Below are 16,454 nucleotides of genomic sequence, written 5' to 3'. Positions count from 1 at the left end.
AGGCAGCAAAATGTTGTTTTAGGGGTCCACGGAAAAAAATTTAAGAAACCCTGATCTAAATGAAATGTCCACCAATGGATTGTGAAGCAATGGTTTAAACCGAAACTTGACTTATCTTAGCGTAACATCACATTTATTTTTTTGTTTTTTTATTTACCAAACCGCACTTTCCACTGAATAGTTTTTAAAATATTTTCACAGCACGGTTTGTTTATTGAATGGTTTGTAAAACGGAATATTCAGTAAAAACCTTTAGGAAACAATTTTGTATTGATTCCAGATAAACAAACGAGAGACACTGAGGAAGGGTCGGGTTTGGAAACCGATATTCCCCCAAGTTTTGTGGCTAACAACGTCACTACCCCCCAACCAGGGGGTAACAACCCCAAAAACTTCACAACCGACGGAAAATTTAAAATTGTGAGGTTGAATGAAACGGATGAGCCGGAGGAAGTGGATGAGAGGTGCGTAAAAATATTTAAAAATGGTTTGCAGTTTGGAACATAATGGTTGAAGGTTAAAGTTAGACGTGGTAAGAATATTAAAGCCCATACAGAAGTAGTCAGCATTTGAACGTTTCGAATAATTTTTAAGATTTATAGTTTTATCGTATTACGGCCACGTTTAAGACTAACACGAAATAAGCGTTGTGGAAATTGTAGCAATTCAAAATCGACATTTAAATGAAAGTTTAATTGATTTTTTGCGATTCAAAGCGGCATTTAATCCAGCGGTTATCAACCTTTCATGGGTGGCCTTCTATAGAATGCCAATAATTTGCGGCCCTTACGTTTTGTAAAACTAACTCATGAAACTTCACAAGGGAGGACACTGACGTCCTAGACAATCACAGATTTGGTTAAGGTTGTGAAAATTCCAACACCCTGGTGCCAAAACCCTAGGTTTTTCCAAAATGGTTTAGTTATATGTGAAGCTTCAGGTATACATTAAGAAAGTGCCGTTGCGTTTACCATTCTGTTCAAAAAAGTTAAGTGTTCTAATTTTAGTCTTTCTAAAAACTATAAAAAAAAGTATTTTAACAACTTATAAAAATGTGTTTCAACCCCGCCAATGCAAGATGCCCACAGAACGTGTTCCACAACTAGCTCAATAATTTTGTTTTTTTTACCTGAAATGGTTGACCTTCCAGTTCCATCTAGCGCTTATGAATCTGCTTTATGACCAACGATAACGGCTTACGTATCATTACCACACCGAAAACTTAACACCATTAAACTCTGCTAATGCTCACAACCCATTTCCCCGATACAGGTGTACTTCTGCCCGCTGTGTGTTCCTCAACAACAAGTACGCGTTCATCGGGGCAGCAGCTGGCATCATACTGGTACTACTCGTATTACTTGTGCTACTCTGCGTCAAGTACAAGTCGTTTCTCAAGATGCAGAACAGGTTGGAGTGAGTTAAAACGATATAAACGGGCGATATTTAGTTAGTTTTTACGTTCTATGTGGTGTTTTTTTCAAGGTCTACATACAATGGTTGTTTAGCTTTTAGCAGGGCGTGTCAAAATTGTCCATTCTTTTTTGTCAATAGGGCGTGTCTAATTTGTTGGTTTAATATTGTATTTTAGGTTTAATTTTTCTAAAATAATTTAAACTGTTTTAAATCGGCTGATTTCTTGTTTCAATAAACTTGTGACTTATACGCGTTCGTTTCGTCACGCTTACGTCACGCCTACGTCACTTTGCAGACGAACTGTGAGCAGGCATCGCGCCACCTTGCGACGAGAAGACCAGTTCGAGATCATCAACATGAAGCAGAAGTCACCGATACTGTACAGGGGAGATGGAGAGATGAGGCAAGTCGCCACACTACCAAGGACGTGACAACAACAAGCAGTCGTACAACTGGTTCACAAGTGTTTTAAAGGGTTTTACCGTTATTTTTTAATTCGTGATTGATTTTGAAAGGAAGTCTTAATTTTGTAGGCCTTTTGATTTTTTTAAATATGGTGATTATGATGTGTTTTTTGCAAGAAGGTTGGCGAAAAGCGCATATTTATAAGTGATTTTTATACGATTGCTCATCAAATGATTTTGCAACCAGGACTAGCAGATTCCACATTTTTACCCTTTTCCATCCTTCGGAATTTTTAAAAGAGGAGTAGGCCTATTATTATTATGTAGGATTAGTGCTTTATTTGTGAAATAACGTTGCATATTTTTCCCAATTAACAAATAATTTACTTTCGGTTAACCTTTTCTTTCCTTTTGTTAATGTGGTGGCAAATTCAGAATGTATTTTTGCAAAATACAGAAAATGTTGACCTTCTTGGGTCAAATAGAAGTAGGAAAACATAACTTAATCACGTCTAAAGTGTTCCAACCGTTTATGCCTTTGTTCTGTCGCATATTTGTTCATGGGATGGATTCCAGTGCATTGTGTTACGACCAATTTAAAGTTCAGCCGATATTGTTTGAGGATTTCGGTTTCAATCATCTTTTATCGCATTCTCCTTTTGTCCTATTTTAAATTTGACTTTAATTGTTTAACTATGTAAGATATAGCGCTTATTTCTATCTCACTTAGGCTACTTGTTTTTGTATTATAACGTATACTTCATAAATATTGCCGTCCGACAATCGGTAAAAAACGTATGCTACAATTTTATTTTGTGCTGTTATATTCATAAGAGCAAGTTGAATAGTTGTGCCGCGGTTTATTTGCTTGTTTTGTGCGTTTTCTACCTTTATGCCATCTACATTTCTAAGTTTTATTCCACGCAGTGTATTTACGAGTGGGATAAGATGAACTTTTGCAAAATAAATAATCGCTGTAAGGTTTTGACCAAACTTAGGCAAAGCAAAGAGAGTATAATGAGAGAGATATATTACCTTAGTTTACCTTGCCAGAAATGAGTGCAAGTATTTACAAAGCAAACTAAGTGTTGCTTACTTTTTATTTTTTTGTTTGCACTTTGCAATAGACCTGATGATTTAAAGTTAGACAAGCTTTTAACTAAAATCACCAGTGATCTTTCAAAAAGGCGCTAAACTAAAGAATTTGTATAAAAAATGTAGATCATCTTCCACATTGATTTGCTGACGCCGTGCGCTAAAAATTAAAGAATTAAAATATCAAAAGAGCACTTTTTTTAACCCCTTATTTAAAATATGTTTAGCCGAAAACCACCAAAAGGTGCTTGCCCTAATATGAAAACGGAATTTTGGATGAGAGATACGAATATTAATTACAAGTTTATATTTGCATAATTAAATTATTAATTTTTGCCTAGTACAACATATATTGCTTTTTATTTTATTATTTATTAAAAGTATAAACCTGGTATAGAACTTGTATTAAAGAAATCATCAAATTAGTTTTTACGTAGCTGTCATCCACTTGCAAAATCTAACTTTCCAGTTTGCACATGTGTTAAAAAAAACTAAGTAAGAATTGTTGTTTTTGGAAATACTGAAACTTTGGTCATTAAAGATCAGGAATGCCCTACCCGACCACATTTGATCGGTCATTACCCCTCAGAATTAAAACGGTAAAAAGCTGAAAACTTGACTATATTTTAAATACCCCTAAAAATATGTTATGGGTGTACCTTTAAAATATATTTTATATACGTTTTGACGATGGTGAAATTCTTTATTTTGTTCAGAATTCACACAAGTATAATGTTACAGTTTTATATTATTCAGCCTGAAATATTATTAAGAAAAAATCTTGGCACTGGTCTAGAATCCTACCACAACGTTAAAACAATTATTAAAGCAACGTACAATATTTAAGTTAGGGATTTGATTAGTGTTTGGGTGAGGGTGGGTCAAGTATTATTATATAAAACTATTGCTTAACCTAACCCTCACAATAACCAAAAAATGTGCATTGTGCTGGTTGTGGTAGGATTCTAACCAGCGTCAAAATCTTTTTATTTCTGCCACTGTACAGTTGATTTTGTTAACCAACTTCTATTAAAACTGTTGTTTTTCATTATTATTTATTCCAGTATATTGAAAAACATCCAGATGGAGTAGATGTTGAACTAATGGCTGAAGATTTACAAAAGTTGTACAGGTTTATGATTTTAGCCCTCTATGCTTTATGTGCATCTTATTTGCAATGTGTTTCATAACTTATTTACAACTTATTTCAATTTTCTAACTTATTTATTTAGAGCCGATTATGGCAGAAGAAAAAGAAATGCTTTTCGAATTCTTTGTTTTCAAGGTAAGAAATTTTTTTTTATCTTATACCAGCAAAATATTAGTATCTTTACAGTGATTTTCAGTAAAATTAGTTGAATTTTACGAAACAAAAAATGATATTTGAACGTACTTTATTAAATTTTAATGAGAGTTTTTCATATTTTATATTTTATTTTCAGTCCATAACGACGTAGCAGCGACGATGGGTGCACCGGTTACAAAATCTAAGAAGAAGAAGAAACGTAAAGTTGCTGAAGATTGTGATCGTGGATCAAGTTTGAGTGACAACGATGAAAACTGCGTCGAGTACAAAGTATGTTGGGTAGAAATTGCAGCCAATTACAAACTTGGTATCTCAAATATTTTGGTTTAACTCTTTAGCTTTTAAGTAATTATCTGGGTAAAGTGACCTTAAATTTAAACTGGAACAACATCTACTAGGAATTAGATTATAAAATTCTTCCAGTATTGAGAACTGTATCTCAGTTAAAGCGAAATTCATAGCGATACAAATACAAAAAAAATGCTAAAATGTCTTGTAAGCTTCTGTATGTTTTAAATTTAAGATAATGTCAAGAGCAATATTTTTTTAATATAGATATAAATAATACTTTACTCATATATGTAGGTTAACCCACGATCGTCAAAACTTGGGTATTTTGCCTTGGATGGAAAAAGCTTGGTGACCCCTAGCTTTTTTTTAGCACACGCTACTCACGTTTTAGAAATTGTTAAAGCCTTAAAAAATAAGTAAATGATAATACATTCATACAAATTATATAAGATGTTATTTTTTTAGGAGATTAACTTGATGAACAAGTCTTTATCGCAAATGTACAACAAAACCGATTCCCCAAGTAAAGATCTTGAACCTTCCAAAGAACCAACTTCATTCAATGTGGACGAAGTTCAAAATGGTAATTACATTGTAATTTAACAAACTTATTATGCAAGATATCTCTGCAGACAACAAACTGTAAAAGAAAAAATCTTGCTTGGAATCATTGAATATTAGACTGTTTAGTGTAGATCAGCTTCAATCAATCACACATTTACACATATGCTTTTTAACTCTTTCAATATACAGTGTAAATATTGTAATTTGGCAAGTAATAATACATACTTATATGAAAACAAGAATAAGGAGAATAGATTGGAACAAAACAAGATAATTTATAAACAGAATCAATTGCTCTATTTGTCATAAACAAAGTTTACCTAATTTAATTAAATGTGAGCTAATTGTTCAAGTAATTTATAAATATAATCTTGGAAGCCATATTTGTCATCTTCAAAAACTAAAAAAGTAGCCTTAAAAAAAAATTTTACGTTATTTTATAGGCTGGTTTATTGACAGAGGTCCTTTTCACAAAGAAAAATCCAAGGAAAAAGTTGAAGTAAAAATGGAAGAAAGCTCTGTTCAAAGCCTAAATACCAAGAACGAGAAAAACTTACTAGAAAACAATGAAAACTCAAAGATTCAAAACAATGAAAATATTGACGACAAAAATTCTGCTCTTCACAACGTCTCAACACTGCCTCCAGTGGACACTAAACAATCGAATGATTCTGGGACGAAGCGGAAAAAACAACGGAACGATGGAAAGAACAAAAAGTTCAGGAAGACGAGAAGGGAAAAAGATTCGACGCCGGATGAAATGGATTTTCAGCTTCCCAACAAAAAAAACTTCGAAATGCAAAAAGTTTACGTCACATTTAAAGATTTTGCAGGAAATGATGGTAAAATATAAGCCAAGAGTTTTGCTTTCAAGTTTAGTTCGGATTAATTTTGGGTTAGTGGTTTTACGGAAACTTAAAATAAATTCTAGCATAACAATTTAATCGACGTTACGATAAATTCTCCTGCGAGAGCCAGATTGCAACTTTTACAGGAAAACTTTTTTGCTTGCCTCTTTTGGAATTTTTATTTACTCACCTGACTATTCGAAATATGTTTAGAAAATCACATTTTTGTCTCAAATAAACAAAATAAATCCAACTTAACAATTTAGTTGAAACAGCAATATATTTAACCGTTATGGAATTATGATTATTAACAAAGTAAATATTTTTAATTGGTTGAAAGATTCCTGTGTTTGTCAGGAAAAATAGATGGAAAAAATAGGGGTTGGACTCTGGTAGTTTTTGATCCACAAAAAAAATGTAGTGAGCTTTAATAAAATGTCTATCAGTCGAAAATTTCTTCGAAATTTAATTTGAATTGCGTTCAACAACATTTCAACTCGACTTTGTCTTCATTAAGGAAAGAAGTTGCGGGACGGTTGAATTAATTCTATGAGACCAATCTGGCCTGCGGGCAATAGTTTGCGTAAAAAAAAACAACTGACATTTTTTTCTGAACTAAGATTCAAGACTCAAAATTTGACCAGACTTGACTCTATTTTGTTGCAGTCGGCAGTTTGTAACAGACCTTTCATCCCTGGACATATAAAAGCAGTTGTACTTAATCAGCTAATACGTTAATCCTCGCAGCATCACTCGAGGAACTCGGTCGTCTTCTTCTCCACATGAGTCATCCTGAGATCTACTCGACCCTCGGAGTTGCTCCTCCACGAGGAGTCCTACTTCACGGACCTCCCGGATGTGGGAAAACTCTCCTCGGCAACGCTATCGCCGGGCAGCTGAACCTCCCCATCCTGCGACTGTCGGGTCCGGAGCTCGTTGGAGGAGTGTCGGGGGAAAGTGAGAAGAGAGTGAGAGAAATCTTCGAAACTGCCGTCGATAACGCTCCCTGTGTCCTTTTCCTTGGTGAGTTGTATTTTTCACTGATGATTGCATGAGCTGTTTTCTAAAACAACGAAATATGTTCGTTTTATTGAATGTTATGTTTTTTTATTTTTAAATTGTTGCAATTTTGATAAAATTTTAACCCACCAAATTTTTGTAATACTCAACAGTCAAATTTTGCAATACTCGACAATTTCGATCTATAGTATTTAGCATTATTCTGACAAAACAAGTTGTTAAAAAATATGGCAATTTTATTGGGCATTACTGAATATACCCCTCGGCTAGAAATTTTATATTTGTAGAATCACTAATTTATTGTTTTCATCCACCTTTTCCCAAATGCTCAACAAAACATCTTTAAAGATAACACTAAAATAATTTTCTTTCGTGAAGTTTAATTAACTTTTATTGAAATACTTAAACTAGATTTCTATTTTATTTGGTAGTTTGACAATGACGTGTAGAAATAAGCAATTGAAATTCAAAAATTGCCATAACTGCTTTTTAAGTTTGCAGCTAGAAAATCTAAAATGTGGAAGCATGATTTAGTCGGTGTTAGAGTTTTATTAATCTCTTTAATCAATATTATCAGCTTAAAATCCATTTTTCAATTTACAAATTTACGTGTTTACCATATTCTCTATTTCTTCCGTTTTCACTCTGACGAAATTCCAGTCAACAATTTATAAACAAAATACGTAACAACACCGTCGTTATTACGTCACAGACGAGATTGACGCGGTGGGTCAGCGACGCGACAACGCCTCAAAGGACATGGAGCGACGCATTGTTGCGCAACTCCTCACGTGCATGGATGACGTCAGCAAGGGGTCAGGTCACGTGATGGTGGTGGGGGCGACCAACCGACCCGACACCCTCGACCCCTCGCTGAGGAGGGCCGGCAGGTGCGTTGTGACGTAGATAATGGTCTATTGTTTGCTTCGATAAGGTTTCAATCTATATATTCAAAAGACCGTTGGCGAAATTATAAGAGACCTAAAGTGTAACTATATTTAAAAAGTAGGACTGTTTACCTTAAAAATAGCTTCTATATTTAAGCGAATTTTAAGCAGCAGGAAATTATTAACTGGTGATAAATTTGTGGAAAATTGTTGTAAAAAATCTACAAAAATCTAAGATTTTAGTAAATTTTCACCCGATTTATTGGCAAACTGCGAGGCCCAATAATCTAAAATATTTTGTTACTAAAATTTTTTTTTGTTTATTATTTGTATTTTATTTGGGGCCTAACTTTCAAAAAGACTCATTCACAAACAAATAATTGGAAAAAATTTTAACTCCGAACTGAACAACTTATTATCGCAAACCACAATTTTATTATTTTCACAAAAGCAACCAATTGTAGCACTTCTAGGACTGTATGCTACAAATAAAATTTAAAAAATAACTATATTATTTAATCTTGCTAGCACAAAACGTAAAATAAAATACTGTAGGTAAATAAATAAACATTGTGCTGTAAATTTCCATTTGTTGGAACGTTTCATGTTTTAGATTCGACCGTGAGATCTGCCTTGGAATCCCGGACGAGAATTCCCGCATCCAGATCCTCAAGGTTCTCTGCAGAGACTTGAAACTCGCCGATGACGTCAGCTATCAGCTGATCGCAAGGCTTACGCCGGGGTAAGTCCCTAACGTGAAAAGCCAAACATGCTTGTGGGTAGTGCACGTTTGAAAAAAATTAAACATTTAAAACATTTATTAATTTTCAGAAATTCAATTAAAAACATAATTGAACACAATTTTTTAATAAAAAGTCAAAGTTGGTAACTCTGTGCGTAGTTCTAACCAGGGCTGTGGAGTCTGGTGAAAATAACCAGAGTCCGACTCTTAAACAAAAATAAAAATATAAAGTTGAGTCCGACTCCGGTCAAATGTGCGATTTTGTCGAGTCCTTAGTCCCGACTCAGACTCTACACTTGTATTTCACCAATTTACGTAACTTAAACAAGGTGGATATTCAGCAATCCACTTATAGGGATGTCGTATAATTCATTCATACACAAACATGGTTGGAAAATATTCCGCCATATAATATTCCACCGTCATAATTTCCAGTTGGCGGCAATATCAGTTTGTAAATTTGGTACTGCGCATGCGCATGAGTAAGACTGTTCGAGTCCAAATCCTGTTTTAACAAACTCGTGTTGATTCCATTGTTTAATAATAATGTTACATTCAAATGTCATCTTTATAATCCAAAACTACTCGACTGCTGATGTTATTCTCAGATACGTCGGAGCCGATTTATTGTCTCTATGTCGCGAGGCAGCAATGCACGCAGTCAACCGTATCCTCAAGGTCGAAGGTTCACCCAAGGTCACAGGTGAGGAAGCACGTGATGATTGACAACTCTACTGCCAAGTTAATGGTTAATAAATTTCAGTCCAATTTCGATTCAAAGCTTTTGTCCAAATATCGTTTATCGGAATAGCGTGTATCGTACAATGCGATACTTTTCAGGCTTTAATATTAAATATGGATTATTCATACAACTGGTTTTGATCAAGCAGTCGCAAATAAAAAAAAAATCAAGAAAGTTTAAAGTGGCACAAGTTTTTGTAAGATTTTTTGTAGATTTTCATAAATTGTAAAAATATCGGTTATCGGAACATCCAGTATCGTACAAACCGATACTTTCCAGGATCGAACATCCTCGATCTCCTCCAGCGACCCGAACCCATCCCCGATCATCAACTCCGGGATCTCAGCATCTGTTGCCATGACTACCAGCTGGCAGTGCGTGACGTGCAACCATCAGCGAAACGCGAGGGATTCGCAACCGTCCCTGACGTCACTTGGGATGACGTAGGCGCGCTGGAGGGCGTCAGAGAGGAGCTGTCCATCGCCATCTTGGTTTGTAGCTTGATTTGGTGTGAATGTTGGTTGCTTTTCGTCAGGGATTCGAATCGGTTTAAAAAGTTTTTCTCAACGTTTTATTGTGGCAACTGGAATGCTATGCGGAAATATAACAACGAAGCTTTGGTGGCTTAATTCTTGTTACTGGGTGTTCTGCAAGCTTAATGTGAAACAACATAATGAAGAAGGTAGCATTAATAATTTCGAGTTGTGTTGAGTATGGGTTGTTATTTCTTGGTTTTCGTTTTGCAGTTTTCTTTAGTTCAGTATCGCGACCCATAGGTTAAAAAAATGGTTTACTCCGCCGAAAAATAAAATTCCAAATTGAAACTCCCCGAGTCCGATTTCGGTGAAATGTACGATTTTGTTGAGTCCCGGGCTAGGCTCAGACTCTAGTCTACAGCCTGAATTCCATTTGCGTAACTAAAATAACGTGGATATACACTATACAGCAATCCACTCATGGATGTCACATAATTCATCCCCTATAATACGGCCACGTGGTTGCTAAGGCCAGTTACTGAAGTAGATTCAAGTGGGCTCAACAAAACAAACATATTAAGTGCTTTATCGCCGCTAGACTTTGAAATAAAAAGACAAACATTTACACTCGGAGCATTTACCGCTGGTTCCACAACCCTGTTGTAAATGGTCGTTGATGATATACATAAACTTAAAAGACCTTATACATAAAGAGGTTATGGTCAACATTTTATAGACTTAATTTTATTTTATTTGAACCTTAAAAACTCTACTCAAGATGGCCACCCAACTGTAGTAACATGTGTTTTATTTAAAATCTTATAATCGAAACGTAATTACAATGTTTTGCAAATAACCATTAAATATTGCTAAGGCCTTTTCAAAATAACGCCAAGTATATTAAACGATGTTATAATGTCATTGAAGCACTTTTGTGTTCCCTCTGTATGACGTCACAATGTAATCGCGGTGTCTACGTGCGCGCGTCACGTCACTGGTGTTTATGACGACATAACGAGTGTTAGTAACGACCCATAAAGAACGTGTTGTCGCAAGTCTGGAATGCGTTATTTGATCAGGGGTTGATTCTTACATTTTCTACCAAACATTTATTGCTGCATTTAGGATCAGAGATCGACCGGTATCACTTTGTGGCTGTTACCGATAACCGATTTTTTTTTTTTTTTTTTTTTTTTTTGACCAATAACTATGATAAATTATTAAGCCATGAAAATAAAATCAAAAGGACAAAATTGTAAATTAAATATTCGAATCTTTTTTTCATTTTTATTGAAACGTTACATAATATTTCGTAGTAAATATTGGCAAATATATCGGCCCAACTTACCGATGTGGGAACTTTATTGACTTGGTATTTATTATTTAGGAAATATAAGACAAGAATACACAAAACAGTTAATAATCTTTATGTTAAATTATTTTGGTAAAAAAATATTTAAGTTTAAATTATATTTGCACCTTAGGACAATAAACTTTTTAACCATAACTTAGTGCTTCATTAAGAACCAATCCTTATAAGCTTAAATTTCAAACCATTTCTTCTTCACAGGGTCCCGTTCGTAACCCGGCCGCCTTCGCAGCTCTGGGACTTTCCCGGGCGTCCGGGGTCCTTCTGGCCGGCCCCCCAGGGTGCGGTAAGACCCTCCTGGCCAAAGCGGTGGCCAACCAGTCCGGAATCAACTTCGTGTCGGTGAAGGGACCTGAGCTACTCAATATGTATGTAGGTGAGTGACGTCATTTCTAGGGGGGCAAGGGGTTGTGACGTCATACTTTTTGGTGTCAACCTTGGACAGGGGTTAACTTTTTAATAAAGGGCCGGATACGTAGAAGGCCTGACGATCGCGGGCCATTGTTTGTCAAACCTTGATTTTCTTTGGTCTTGGTCCTACTCTAATGCAGCCCGACGTTTTCTAATTAATATTTTTTAAGATTATTGTGTCATTGTTCGTCAACCAACAATGGCCCGTTGTGCGGTAATAAGCGCACAATGAAAGTTGTTTATATTTAGAAAATTAAATGCAACAATATCCTTGATCAAAAACCGTGTAAAAACTTAATAAAATACAATTTTGCTATCCTATAAAATCTTGCCAAAACAAATAAAAGACACCAAAAATGTTTTAATTTAAAGCGATCGCAGAAAAGTTTGACAAGTCCTGGTTTAACCGACGTAATTCTGCCTACCAAGGATTTTCTTCAAGCAAGGCGCGAATGGAAAGTCTAGTATCTTGTGAGATTCGAACTCTCCCGATTGATTGGAGTCAAACTCCCAAAGTTTTCCGAGATAATGTTAAACTCCCAATTCCCGAAAAGTGATTTAACTGGAACATGCGACCACTCAACTTATTTCCGATCTATTACCAAAACTTATTGAAAATTGTCAAGAAATTAAAACGTGCTACGCTAAAAATCGCCCTCTATAGAATTCCACGTGGGTTTAACCCGAATTCAAATTCTTAACTTAAAATACTCCCCTTTTTTGTTAAGTGCCCCACTTACCCCGAAACACCCTTATACTCCAGGTGAGAGCGAGCGAGCAGTGCGCCAGTGTTTCGAGAGAGCTCGCCATTCTTCGCCTTGTGTGATTTTCTTCGATGAACTTGACTCACTCTGTCCAAGGAGGTCTTCCGCAGAGGTAAAAAACGATTTCGGCAACATTTCCCACCCTTTCGGCCAACATTTCCCACCCCTATAAGAGCAATTTTACGGCTTGACACGATCCGGGTAGTTTTTTTACTTCAGAAAATATTTCACCTTTTCCTTGTGCTTATAGTGACCCATTTTTAACCACAATTTGGTGTTTTTGAACTGGTCAGCTTAAAAGGCTAAGGTTGGTATTGTTGCAAGATTCATTGGCTAGATTTACATCCATTTTTCTTTTATGTTTTTTACGCATAGCCGAGCTTAAAAAGCTGTGTAAATATAGATGTTCTCATTTAAACAGTGTTTGTAAATTTGTATTTACAAAAGGATATGTAAACCTGCTTTAAACCCTCGATTTTCAACAACAGGATGTTTTTTTAATTTAACTCTCATGCACATTGACGACTGATACCTTATATAAAAATATCACCTTTTAACATTGCCAAAGAAATTTTCAGCGTTTTCCGCATATTTCTAATGGTTTCATCACGAGCTTGACTGTTACGTCACACTGTTTATTGTTACGTCAGACAGGGGCGAGCGCGCGCGTTGTGAACCAGATGCTGACTGAGTTGGATGGATTGGAAAGTAGGAAGCAGGTTTTCGTGGTGGCAGCCACCAACAGACCCGACATTATCGACCCAGCTGTGCTAAGGTGGGTCGATGTCAGTGCTTTTTTCTCATCCTGTTAAGCTTTTAAGTCGCCAACTTTTTTGTAATTAACTTCTCTTAAATGATATTTTTATGAAAAAAGTATATGCCGTGGTAGTAAATAGCAAAGAATACACATATAGCAGTGACGTAATAATAATTTGGAACTGTATACTTCAGTCATAAGTGGGGTGACATTTTTTGACTTGACAAAAATAATATTTAGAGGAATGTTTTGAACAGTATTTGTTGTGTCTCTTGTTGGTAGTGATTTACAATTACCCCATTTCCCTTTTTTTTAATGTGCTAGGTCTGTTAATTCCTAGCAGGTCATTTGGCTATTTACTCAACAATTTTCTTAAAAAAAAGTTATGGGTCATTTTAAAGTTGTTTCTTCACGAATTTATTGCAAGTAAAAACTATCATTTGAAAAAAAAACAGATTTGTGATCAAGTTATTCTCACGGGATAACTACACAAAAAGGTTATGGACTATTTCTAAACTCGTAATAAAATGTCTAATGTTGAAAACTGCCTTCGCGTTTAGTTTAAAATTAAAACCTGTCGTTTTATTTCTCCAGACCTGGCAGACTCGACAAAACACTTTACGTCGGGATTCCAACCAATCAGGACAGAGAGAAGATATTACGAACAATCACGAAGGTGACGTCACAATGTGCTTTGTAACTTCACACAGCGAAAGTTCATTATTTTAAATATTAAATTACTTTTTTCGTGTTTACCAAAAATAAAAAGTTTTTCATAATTTTTTTCAAATTAAAGCAATGTGTTAGTTTTTCTGAAGTCCTTTGAACTTTTGGAAAACATTAGTTTTTACTACTTTCATATATGATGCTGATTTTAGAAACATAATTTCGTTCGTTGTTTGATAGTTTTGTGCGTTTTTAAATGTATGAATCAATTTTTGTGTGTGTTTTTATTTAAATATTTCCATTATTTTGTCACAGAACGGAACAAAGCCATTGTTCACTGATGACGTAGATTTAAAGGAGCTCGCGAGCGACCCCAGGTGTCAGGGTTTCACAGGTGAATATTCCTGACTATGATTTCTATGAAGTTGTCCGATTAATGTGTTATATTACAAGAAAGGTATTTGTGTCGTGATAAAACGGAAGACTTAACGAAATAACATCAATAAATTTATAAAAAAAATATATGTGTTTAATGTATATTTACAAATTTTCACGAAAAAAATGATTTAAGGAAATTGTTTTCTCTTTTTATAAATTTACATTTATTAAATACAATCAAAAAGATAAAATAAGCAAAATTGCGTAAAACGTTGGGTTAATCAAAAAAACAAAAAAATATACTTAAGTAGTTGCGTTTAGGGCGGTCTCGTATCGGACGAATAACGATACTGCCAGGTCTGGAGTACCACACAATCAATTAATTACTCTCAGACATTCCAACTTTGGAGCAAAATAACTACAAAGTAAAACGTTATTAAGTGTGCATTAAATCTTACCCCCTAACCCTACCCCCATTTACCCCAGGGGCTGATTTGTCGGCCTTGGTTCGTGAATCTTCTCTCAATGCATTACGTCACTCGATCGGCCACTCATGGGATGAAGTGCTACCCGAGGATGACTCAGCAGTTGTGTCGAGGGTGACGCGGCAGAATGTTGAGGACGCGTTGAGCAAGTTGAAGCCTTCAATATCAGCAGAGGTTGGTGGATTAATAATGTGCTGAAAATTAGTTTGAGTAATTGTAGGCAGGGAAACTGGCTAAAAATATATGCGCAAACTGCATTTTCCACTTTTTACCTTCAACATTCTGTTTGGAATCGGATAAGCATGTTGATTTTCCAAAGTCTAAAAAAGCCTTTTACGAAAGTCAGTCATTTTTGTAAACAAAAATGGATGCACAGCAAAACATCTCACAAAATGACTGACTTTGAATACGACAGAAAAGCCTGACGAATATGTAAATGAACGTCCATAGTTGCACAAAACGCCCCAGTATGTTCTAATATGAAACATAATACAGAAAAGGAAAATTGTGTCAAAAACGTGAAACCTCTTTTTGTCTTTTTCCAAAAAAAAAATCGCACAATTAGTCACGATATTTTAGCAGAAAAGTTTAAACCCAATTCATTCTGAAAAGCAAACATACAAAGGTTTTAAAAAAACTAAAATATTTAAAAAACACAGCAAATTTAAAAATGCTAAAAAATAAACCAAAAATACACTAGGTTTTTAAATGTCCTAAATAACACTTTTCTGTTTAAAACTCATATTTTCGGCGGAATATTTTGTTGTTATATCGTAAACCTTCAGGGTGTGAAAATAGTGTTTTTCTCTGATAATATCTAAAGGAAAATATCGTTTATAGTAGAATATGACCATGCTGTGTTTTTATATACGAGATCATTTTTTTTAATTGGGCTTTGGCGCCAGCAATAATAAATTTAAGAGATGTTTTTTGTTTTTTTTGAAACACAAGTTAACTAATAACAATATGAAAGCCCATACAGAAGTAGGTTGATGTTGAAAATCAGTAAAGACTTCGGTGTGGGCTTTAATATTCGTATTACGTCTTACTACAACCTCCAACTATACAAGTTAATCTATTCCTCATCGTGTAAATCGCAAGGTTTATCCAAAAACACTTGCATAGCCACCAATTTTGTTGAGAAATCTACTGACCCATATTTAGCCACCTTCTTCTAATTTTTGCCATTATGTTAAGTTGTCATGATAAAGGTTTTAAAATGTCAGTCAAGCGCTTTTCAGTGATTGTGTGTTTGGTGTCAACTGTCCTTAAAAATTTGCATGATTTCCATCGGTTTATCATTTTCTGGACGTTTGAGGACGTAAGCCGTTATTTTTGATCAAAAAACGACATCTCAAGGGTTATGTCACAGTCTTGGACATTATATGTTTGTTTCTTTTAATATTTTCTTTATGACGTGATTTTGTTAACTACAGGAAAGAGCGAAATACGAGGAGTTAAAAACAAAGGCCTTCCCAAGCTGATGGAAAATTACCGAAATCCTTCCGCAACTTTGGTGCGATGCCATGATAGTGACGTCACAATTGGGGTGCTGTTGCGCAAAAAGCTAAACTTTTGTGAATTCGTTCTACGCTGACAAAATAAATAAAAGGTCCCAATTATGGGCTTTTAAAAACAGCTTTGGATTTGCTTATTGTTGCGTTATATTTTGATTATGACGTCATAATACAGTGAGGTACAATGCATCATTCAAAATAGGCTTGCAAGGCTTATAGATTTAATATGTTGTGGCTGGTAATACTGTTCTACTGTGAGTAAGTCGCTTATTTGAGTGACGCTGTTTGGCGCAGTGGGGATGGGTAGGGTGATACC

At 35.1% G+C, this 16,454-nt stretch overlaps 1 protein-coding gene across 1 annotated transcript; it reads left to right on the top strand.

The window, feature by feature from the left end:
* The first annotated feature begins 3,395 nt into the window (after positions 1-3,395).
* Positions 3,396-16,216, top strand: LOC146137168 (nuclear valosin-containing protein-like). The gene is made up of 18 exons (XM_083393452.1): positions 3,396-3,514; positions 3,980-4,047; positions 4,148-4,200; positions 4,358-4,491; positions 4,978-5,095; positions 5,520-5,918; positions 6,672-6,947; positions 7,657-7,834; positions 8,445-8,573; positions 9,182-9,269; positions 9,570-9,806; positions 11,362-11,536; positions 12,335-12,447; positions 12,986-13,110; positions 13,687-13,768; positions 14,074-14,152; positions 14,623-14,795; positions 16,058-16,216. The coding sequence occupies exons 1-18, from the start codon at positions 3,464-3,466 to the stop codon at positions 16,103-16,105; spliced, it is 2,526 nt and encodes an 841-aa protein (XP_083249578.1). The 5' UTR covers positions 3,396-3,463; the 3' UTR covers positions 16,106-16,216.
* Positions 16,217-16,454: the final 238 nt, after the last annotated feature.

The sequence above is a fragment of the Ascidiella aspersa genome, chromosome 7, assembly GCF_963924565.1.
Source record: "Ascidiella aspersa chromosome 7, kaAscAspe10.2, whole genome shotgun sequence".
NCBI classification, from domain to species: domain Eukaryota; kingdom Metazoa; phylum Chordata; class Ascidiacea; order Phlebobranchia; family Ascidiidae; genus Ascidiella; species Ascidiella aspersa.
This window is presented reverse-complemented; position numbering and strand designations above follow the sequence as displayed.